The sequence below is a fragment of the Nicotiana tabacum genome, chromosome 23, assembly GCF_000715075.1.
Source record: "Nicotiana tabacum cultivar K326 chromosome 23, ASM71507v2, whole genome shotgun sequence".
NCBI classification, from domain to species: Eukaryota; Viridiplantae; Streptophyta; class Magnoliopsida; order Solanales; family Solanaceae; genus Nicotiana; species Nicotiana tabacum.
This window is the reverse complement of record NC_134102.1, coordinates 135,936,833-135,946,640: the sequence shown is the minus strand read 5'-3', so window position 1 is coordinate 135,946,640 and position 9,808 is coordinate 135,936,833. Positions and strand designations below refer to the sequence as shown.

The 9,808-nt window shown below is 34.3% G+C and overlaps 1 protein-coding gene and 1 non-coding gene across 3 annotated transcripts; both read right to left on the bottom strand.

Annotated features, from left to right (window-relative positions):
• Window positions 1-479: 479 nt before the first annotated feature.
• Window positions 480-5,405, bottom strand: LOC107789444 (homeobox protein BEL1 homolog). Of its 2 annotated transcripts, none has more exons than XM_016611254.2 (5): window positions 4,931-5,405; window positions 3,957-4,831; window positions 3,205-3,590; window positions 2,098-2,158; window positions 480-1,500 (listed from the first exon to the last, which is right to left on the bottom strand). In XM_016611254.2, the coding sequence occupies exons 2-5, from the start codon at window positions 4,764-4,766 to the stop codon at window positions 835-837; spliced, it is 1,923 nt and encodes a 640-aa protein (XP_016466740.1). In that variant the 5' UTR covers window positions 4,767-4,831; window positions 4,931-5,405; the 3' UTR covers window positions 480-834. The 2 variants fall into 2 exon arrangements, with proteins under 2 accessions (XP_016466740.1, XP_016466741.1); XM_016611255.2 differs by having other exon boundaries at window positions 3,957-4,825.
• Window positions 5,406-9,410: 4,005 nt separating this feature from the next.
• LOC142177826 (small nucleolar RNA R71) lies at window positions 9,411-9,517 on the bottom strand. Its single transcript, XR_012706374.1, has one exon. It is a non-coding gene; the product is annotated as a small nucleolar RNA R71 (small nucleolar RNA).
• Between the last annotated feature and the right edge of the window lie 291 nt (window positions 9,518-9,808).

Here is a 9,808-nt window from a genome sequence, read left to right as displayed (position 1 = left end):
ATGAAGATATTAAATCTAGTTACTCTCCTCGCAAGTTTTTTTTTACTCTTTCTACCTAGTCCAAATTTTTTGTTGATAAAATAGATACTTATATTAAGAACTTACTAACTATTACACAATTACAGAAATGTCTCTTTTCTAAGCAACTTTGATATAAAAAGGAAAAAGAATACCCCTTGATGATTGGAGAAGTTTGGAGAAAGATTTTAAGGGGCACGAAATGAAGGTCTTTTCTTTTGGAGTGATATCAATGGACTATGATAATGATATTTTTCCAGTTTCTGTTGAGTGGTCTTAATCTTGATAATTGAGTGCCTAGCTGATTTTGCAGCTTAATTTAATTCTCCTTTGCTTGTACCAATCCCAGAAAACAAAACATCCTTACAAAATTGAATTTTTATTATTTGAATTATTAGAGCCACATATGATTCCATCACTTTTGCTAGCATAGTAATCTCAAACGAGAGAGAGAGAGAGAGTGATTTACTAATAGTACTTTTTTCCTTTTTCCTTTTTTCCAAATTACAACTGCAAAATCTGTATATATACTGATATTTGCTTCAATTACTGGCAATTTTGGATGCATAGTAACACTTACCAAGATATCTTCCAATGTCACAAAAAGCAAGCATCCCAACAATTACCAGCTACAGAAACAAACCATGTCTCAAAATACCTAAAACCAAAATGTAGCCATTTTAATTGTATGATTGCAAATCACTTCTTTAATGTATACCCCATATAACTACTAGCTAGTACTAAACTACTAATATCTACCTATTACCAATAAGGTCCCAAGAAGTGTATAATTCAAGAACCATTTCTTCTTCCTTTTCAACCAGCCAAATCATGAAGCAGCTGTGCACCCATCAAATTTCTATAAGGCAAATTCTGATTTTCACTGTCCAAAAGTGAATATTGAACTTGTTGACAATCTTGATCAATATGATCATCTCTAGGATAAAACAGTGAACTTTGAGATGCCTGTGAAAATGTACTTAACCCCATTCCACTTCCACCATTTTGGTTTAAACCCAATGTCAAAGACACACCCCGTCCAATATTATGTTGCACACTTTCATTTCCATATGCAATAGCTCCAGTTGAGTTATGATTGTATGATGAAAAATCCAGCTCTATCGCGCCGAAAGAATGATCCCCACCTCTTCCAAAACTATGCAAGTTATGAACTTGATGATGATTTTGAAGACAATTCTTGTTGTTGTTGTTGGTGGTGTCATTTTTCTCAGGGTGATTTATGATAGAAGAAATGCATTCAGAGTCTATTCTTACAAGATTTGGCTTTTGATCTTCAATGTGTAACTGAGGATTTTGATTAATCTGCCTGCCTACACTTATACCATTCATGTCATGATCAAGCCCTTTAGATCCATCTGGAGATTCAAGATTCTCTTGTTGATCTTTGGTTTCTTCTAAGTACATTTCTTCTACCATTGGCTTCCATAGCCTTACCCTTGCATTAATGAACCAATTAGACACCTGCCCAAAAGAAAATGCATTGGAATTTACATGTTGTCACTTGGCTAACGACAAAGAGTTTAAGTTCTATGTACCGACAAATAAAAAATAGTTATATATTGGTCACTTAAAAGGTAAGTGCAACTAACTCTATAAACAAGTATGCATTGCTACTCCAATTTATAATAAATGGTAAGTAACCTGCTATAAGAGATTAAATTACGCTGTTGGTGTTATATAATTTACGAGTGTATAAAGGACAGTCCGGTGCACTAAACTCCCACTACGCACGGGGTCCAGGGAAGGGCAGGACCACATGGGTCTATTGTACACAGTCTTACCCTACATTTCTGCATGAGGCTGTTTTCAGAACCCGTGACCTCCTGGTCATATGGAATCAACTTTACCAGTTACGTCAAGCTTCCCTTCGGTATTAATTTACGAGTGCATATAACTTTAATTCAAAGACAAATAAAAGTAAATATTTAAAAAATGTTGATCATGTAATAGTCTCATATACTATGAAATGGAGTATTCTAAGAAGATATGCTTCACTACTAACATATATTTTTGTACATATATGGAGTAAAATAATGTATTGGTGAGAAAGGGACATGCCTGGCTTCTTGAAAGACCAGTTTGGCGGGCTAAAATGTGTTTATCAACATCACTTGGGTACCTGCAATTGTTACCGTAAAGAAGAAAGTAAATATAGTTTGTACTTGTAAAGTCTATTACTACAACTACTTCTGACTATCAGTTTAAAAACATTTGTACTTCTATGTGATATGATAACAAAATGAATATCAACAAAAATTCTTATGCATGCAGATTTCTGGAGTAGTGGGGGTGTAAAGCTGGTAGTTAAAACCGACAAAGGAAAAAGAAAAAAAGCAGAAGGAGTTACTATTGTAACAGATAGAGAGTAACTCCCAAGATATTTAGCTATATTTGTGAACAATGATTGATGGCCCAAAGAAAGATCCTTGGTACTAGAACTACAAGTGGGGTTGTGATGTTTCCTTTTGGTTTTATAGAAAAACTTTGATTCACTTTCTCTGTAAATATATATAGTTTGTATTACATATATACAAAGAGTCAAAAATTGTAGCTTATAATAGTATTTTCTAAACAGAATACACATACACATATGTGTAAACTTTCAATAAATATTAGACTTTGAACCATAATTTAAATAGTACGACGAGTGCAAAAATGTTTTAGTGAACTCGAAGAATTTCAAATCTTTTGGATCATCACTGAATATTATAAGGAAGGTAAGTCATCAAATTTTAGATTTTGATCATAATATAAAAAGCATGATGAGTTGCTAAAAATCTTAGAAAGTTAAACTCATCAAGAGGGTAAGTCATATAAAAAATTGTAGTTTATAATAGTATTTTCTAATTAGAATACACATATATTTGTGTGTGAAAAACCACTAAATTTTCAATAAATATTAAACTTTGAACCATAATTTAAAAAGTACGATGAGTATACTAGTAAAAACGTTAAAGAAGTCATAAACTCATAAATTTCAAATTTTGAATCCGTCTTTGAATATTGTAAGGTGGGTAAGTCATCAAATACTCGATTTTGATCATAATAATAAAAGCAGGATGAGTTCAGCGTTAAAAATCTTCAAAGTTAAACTCATCAAGAGGGTAAATCATATCAAAAGTGATGAAATAAGGGAAATTAGTGAAGAGAAAAAGGGATATTTACGGGTGAAGAAAGTGTTCAAAAAGCCAAGCACGTAGAACAGAAACTGATCTTTCAGGCAAACCACGTTGAGGTCGCCAAGGATGAGTTTCCATCATATTCATTTGTTGAAAAGCCTTTTGTTGCCTTAGTGTTTGATCAAGAAGTCTAAGTCTTGGTGTTTCTCCTCTTGTTGTACCAGGAACAACAACTGTGTCTTTTTCTCCCATTGCTTTTTTTGTGGCCTTAATTTGTCCTACAATTCCATCTCTTAAACATCTAAAATGCCTTGACATTGCCTTTGAAGCTAAGGTTGAGTAAACTCTTGCTGCTCCATTTCCAGCCACTGCTTCAAATGTTGATACAACTGCTTTCATTTGATCACAATAGTGCTTGTATCTTCTATCCACCTATGTACATAAATAAACAAACAAGCCCCCATGTAAAAATCAGTCAAAAAGTAACCAAGAAAAGCAAAAAAATTGAATCTTTTTATTTTTATCTTTTGTAATATTGTGAAAGAAAGTGAGTAGCTAGCATGAGTAATGAACAGGAATAAAGAGTTCTAAAAATTAATGGAATAGTGAAATTTTGACTATGTGAGCATTAATTGAGAGGGCCTTTCAGTCTCTCAATTAGTTCAAGATTTGATTTTACAACAGTTAGAAATCTTCAACTTTCAACTATTTCATGTAAAAGATTCAAAGATACAATAAAAAGAATATCTTTTTTCTGCAGGCTAGAATTAATGAAGTGTATGAGAATGAAGTATATACCTCTTCAAGCATTTGAAGCAGCTTTGTTTTTCTTTTCTGAAGTTCTAAAAGGTCAAGGGACTGTAAAGTTTGCTTTTTTGAAGTACTAGCATTCTCATCTTCCCATTGGTTGGACTTTTGTTGCTTTAATACTTTTGCTGAAGAATGATCATTTTGCTTTGTTCCAAGACTACAGAATTCAACCAGGAGCTCCTGAGCAGGACCTAAATATCTTGAGTCCTTAATCTGATGATAATACCCTTGATTTTGTTGTTGAATATTTGCAGCTGCTTTTCCCAAAAAACCATCTTGAATTATTTGTTGCTGATGTCTCAGTTCAAAAGATTGCAAACCAATACTAGATGGATTTGATGAACAAAGAGAAAGTGAAAGTCCTTGACTTGGCCTTTCATTTCCCTCACAAGGGAATACACATCTTAAAGATGGATCTTCAACGAGTAATCTGTTATTCTCATGCCAAGCTTGATCTTCTGTTGGTGAAACTAGTAACATATTTTCACTTGTAGTAAAATTACCATGTTGGTAAAACTGTTCATTTGTTGATTTGGAAGAGGAAGGACCAGTGCTGTTACCACCAGTTTTGTTAAAGAAATTACCTTTCCACATAACTTGAGGATTGTTTGTTGGAAACCCTATCATTTCCATGCCAGAAGTCAAGTTGTAAATCTCTGGATTAGTTTCAAAGCTTTGCAACTGATGATTCACTAGATTTGGAATATTACTTGGTGTTGAAGTATGATCTGAATACCAATAACCAGTACTTGTAACCATTGACCTTGGTTTAATCTCTTCACTTTCTTGACCAGCCATAATACATAAACATATACAAATCTTGTTACTTGTTACAGCTTTCTGCTTTGTCACAAGATCTGCATCTTTTATTAAAACAACCCAAAAAAGGAAATAAATGAGAAGAACATCAAAAGGCAAAGATCAAGTGAACTAAAAAAGGGTTTTTTTACCAACAAAGTTACCTTTTTTGACCAAAAAGATTGGATTTTTAGTCACTCAAGTGCTTGTACCAACTTGTGTTTGATGATGATAAAGAATAAAAAAGAACTATAGATGGTTGTTGAGAAGCAGCAGCAGCAGAAGAAGAAGAAGAAGAAGAAATGGACCTTAGTTTTCTGAGACATGTTCTTTCAAAATCCAAACAAGAAACATCATTAAAAACACAACAAGATGATCAGAAAATTCAAAGGTGTAGTACTGTGGAAAGGAGAAAATTACATGGAGTTCCAGGGGTTAAGGAGAGAGAGAGATGGGGCCTGGGGGGGGGGGTGATGATGACTTCTAAGCCATGTTTTTCATTGATATATGCTTTTTTGCACTCTCTCACTTTCTCTCTCATGCAAACAAGATATCAATATACGTACAAAATAGACTTCCTAGAAAGAAAATCAATGACACCCTCTTCAATAATTAATCCTTAACCAATTAAAAGACGACGTAAATTGAATTCAATCAACATCCTTTAAAATATAATTTAAGTTATACAACACCCTGCGGTGTAAAGATTATTTACAATATTAATATAATTTAATTTTTTATAGTCTGGTAAGTTATTATTTTTTCCTAAGTTATTAATCATGATAATTACAAAGTAATATGTAATTGGCTTTTAATTGACCTGGTTGTATAGAAATATCTTTTACAATATTGTGCATGGAATATAGACTCTTTAAAATATTGTGCACTAATTATTCATCAAAATGTATAATTCCTTTTTTTATTTTATGTGATATTTTTTCTTTTTAATTTGTTCAAAGAAAAATAACACTTTTCTATATTGAAATTAATTTAGCTTTAAATATTTTATTATACCCCTTATGATATAATTTTACAAGCACACGAATATTACAGCATGATCAAGATAAAAGGGTAACTCGGTGCACTAAACTCCTGCTATGCGAGATAGCGCGAGGTCCAGGGAAGTACCGGACCACAAGGGTCTATTATACGCGATTTTTCCTGCATTTCTACAAGAGATTGTTTCCACTGTTCGAATCCGTGACCTCCCAATCACATGACAACAACTTTATCAATTATGCCAAGGCTCCCCTTCGCCATGTTCAAGATCAGAAGTTCTAAAAGATTTTTGTTCTTTCTTAAACTCTAAAGTCCACTTAAATAGCTTGGCATAAAATGAATAGGAAGGAGTATTAGATAAAATTCCAAGATCAACCTTGCTTGGTGAAGTAAACATCAAATACTGGAACCATGAGTCAGAAAAAGATCATAATCCTATATATATATATATATATATATATATATATATATATATATATATATATTATCGCTGGTACATATCCTACAAGCTGCCAAGACCACATTTTTTTGTTCTTGATTACTACCATATATTATACTTATATATTGAAACCCCAAACTCATTATGTCATTATTGGTTAATTGTCATAAGCCCATATATCATTATCATTACGGGGGGGAAGTCCCAAAAAGAAAAGATACAAATCCCCAGAACTGAAGCTAAGCTATAGTTGTAACCAGGCTTTTTCAGATGGTTTTTTCCCACTAGTCTGTTTTCTTCCTTCATTGTGGGGCTAACCATCTGATAAAAAATTCCAAAACTAGACCTTTTAGAACAAGAATTTGGGTGGGGTTGGGGGGAGGTAAAGACAGAAAGAGTGAGAAGAGTCAGCCTACTACTGAGAATTAGATGCCATTAAACATTGTGCAGTGCAAAATATTCCCAAAACTATGGCCCTATTGTCATCAGATGAGGTGGTCCAGTTTTTCCAACTAATTCTAATTAAACACCCCCCCTTCTATTAAAGCCACCCACCAATCTTTTCTCTCTTCAAGTTTTGGGACCATCATCTCTTCTTTTCCTTTTTCCTTTTTTTTTTCTTCATATTTTCTTAATTTTTATTTTATTTATTTTTTATTTCCCACCCCGTGTCCAATACTGGCAATGGGCTGCATACTAAATTGAATTCGCGTCTCGTAAAGTCAATTAAAGAAAAATGCGCTCCCTACAGAATTTTTTCTATTCGTAGAACTCTAACATAAGACTTACAGTGAAGGAATTCAATTCATTCCACCCTTGGTAGTTTAATTTCTCAATGATTTTAGTAAAATATTTGGTAACTCTAAGTAGAGAGGTATCATAACATTGGGATAATAGTTGGTTATCTCTAGATACATGCAACGTTTTTTTTTGCCTTGGTGTAGTTGGCATCATAGCATTGTTCTTGAAGATAATGAGGTTTTAAAGTACTCTAATGTATAACAAGTTTTTTACAAGTTGAGCTGCTCTAATTAAGCTATTTTGGAGTATGTTAATTTAAGATTAAATCACATTAAATAAGCAACTTTCTGATGGTAGGCTATAATTGAGTATTTTAATCACTAATTGCACTCTAATTCACTATACTTTACTAGTGTTTGAGCTTTAATTAGTGTTATATTACACTAAGTGTGTGTTTTATGCCTTGTAGGAGCAATTCCGAGTTATGAAGAGGTTATGGAGCTAACTCGAGCTATTTTGGAGCTTTGAAATCTGCGTAAAAGCCTAAGGATTAAGTCGGAATCGTGTTCGGGGATCAACGAACGAATAGTGCACTTAATGGGAGAAACAAAGAGGAGAAGGAGGCTAAACAAGGTGCGCGACCGCGCACGAGACCCCTTCAGCACGCACTTGAGCGTGCAAGTAAGGCAGTGCACTGCCAGAGGTGCGCGACCATATGCGTGGTAACACCTCCAGTTGCTCGGCCGCACACGTCCACTTCCGGAAACTCCACTCAGGCCTATTTTTGTAATTTCGAAGATAACTCCTTTAGATCTATATGAAGCCTAGCTTGTCTAAAAACAGGGTACCTGGGAACTTTTGATACAATTTCTACCTAAGGAGGCCAAGGAGGCTAATGAGGAGTTGGAAGAACACAAGCACAAGGATTTCATCATTTCTTACTCACTCAAGATCGGGTTTCGATTGAATTTATATTTTTTTATACTTTAATTATATTTGTGAAGAACTTCTCCATGTCTATGGAGTAGATCCTTTTGGATTTTGATGGATTTGGTGTATTGATGATTGTTTGTGGATTATAACTCTATTTTTATGTATTTGAATCGGTTTTGGAAGATTTAATTATTGCATCTATATTAACTTGTTCTTGTAATCGAAAGAGGCATAACTTGTGATATTTTTGCATTATATTATTGGTTGAGTTCATAGATTCTTCTAAGTAATTGAAAGAGGCTAGTTGAATCATTGATTAAATCTAGTAAGGAGAATAATTGAAAGAGGTTTTCCTAAAGACCGATCCACTACACATTCTTGCATATCTTCATAGTGCTTAAATTGGTTCATCTCGTGACGTTAAGACTTAATCGAGAGAGCAGTTTTTGCTGAACATTTGTACTAATAACAGAGTGAATTCGACAGACTCAATTGAACATTGGAAGTGGATTATCTAGAGTTAGATCCCGAATAATTAGCTTGCATATATTCTGTCAAAACCCTATCTTCTTTCACTGATAACCTTAATTGCTTATTCCTTATTTCGATAATCACTAGTCAATAGCTGTAGATTTTAGATTCTTAGTTAAATTTTATTATTAATCATATAAATCTCAACTGTTGATCCTCCTGGATAACAATCAAGCTATAAACTACGAGAATACTATTTAAATCCAATCTCTCTAGATACGATATTATACTATACTATCTTTGACTAGCGAGTACAATTTATTTTTATTTTTACTTTTAATTTGTTCTTCACGGGTTTCTCACATGTGTGCAGGATACAAGTTTATTTCTCTGGTGTATGACTCGATCCTCTTCAAGGGAAGTGATACCCTATGAACCAGAGTTGGAGAAACACCTGCGACATCTGAGAAAAGAAAGAGAATTAACAGAAATATTCTTAGGTCAAACTTCGACTCAAGATATCATGGAAAATGAAGACAATGAAGGAGTAGACTTAGCTGCAAGGGAGGCAGCACAACAAGAAGCTGCACGGAGAATTGCTGATGAGACAGTCGAACTCAATGGGGGTCGAAGATTCAATCTAAACCGACCTTTGGTTGAAGACCATTTCGAGAATGCAGCACCCCGACCTGGATGATAATTGGGTGACTATGCTAGGCTAGTATATAATCAAGGACTGTCAAGTGTCAGACCCCCACCCATAGCAGCAAACAACTTCGAATTGAAGCAAGGGTTGCTTCAAACTATCCAAAACAACTGCACTTTCAGAGGGAAGATGAACAAATATCCTAATACTCACTTGATGGACTTTGACAATATCATGAACACCTTTCAATACAATGGAGTATCAAAGGATGCTGTCTACTTAAGGGCATTCCCCTTTTTATTGAAAGATGATGCTGAGCAATGGCTTCGTAGCTTACCCCGAAGGTTCTATCTGCACATGAGAATATATGACCAAGAATTTTCTTGACAAGTTCTTTTCAGCTACAAAAACAGGGAAGTTCATAAAGGAATTCCATAATTTCTGCCAGAATTAGACAGAAACTATTTTTGAAGCTTGGAAACGATTCAAGGAGATAGTCAAAAAATGTCAGCACATTGGAATTGATTTGTGGATGCAACTCCAGGATATTTGGGATGGACTAACACCGTCCTCGCGACGAACTCTGAATATTTCATGTGGAGGTCCACTAATGAAGAAAACACCGGAGGAGGTTGTCTTAATCCTTGATGAATTATCTGAGGACGCTAATTAGTTGTCGGTTGAAAGTAATGACAGAAGAAAATCAGTTGGGGTTCATCAGGTGTACTCTAACACATCCATGCAAGCCCAACTAGACACCATAGCTAAGGAGATAAGAAAGCTGACACTGGCCAAGGTACAAAGTGAGCCGCA

Excerpts from the sequence above, each read along its gene's own strand:
- LOC107789444 (XM_016611254.2), bottom strand. The coding sequence starts at position 4,766 with ATGGCTGGTCAAGAAAGTGAAGAGATTAAACCAAGGTCAATGGTTACA. Across the intron at positions 3,591-3,956 it reads TGCTTCAAATGCTTGAAGAG|GTGGATAGAAGATACAAGCA; the intron begins GTATATACTTCA and ends TTATGTACATAG. Across the intron at positions 1,501-2,097 it reads CTGGTCTTTCAAGAAGCCAG|GTGTCTAATTGGTTCATTAA; the intron begins GCATGTCCCTTT and ends TCTTTTGGGCAG.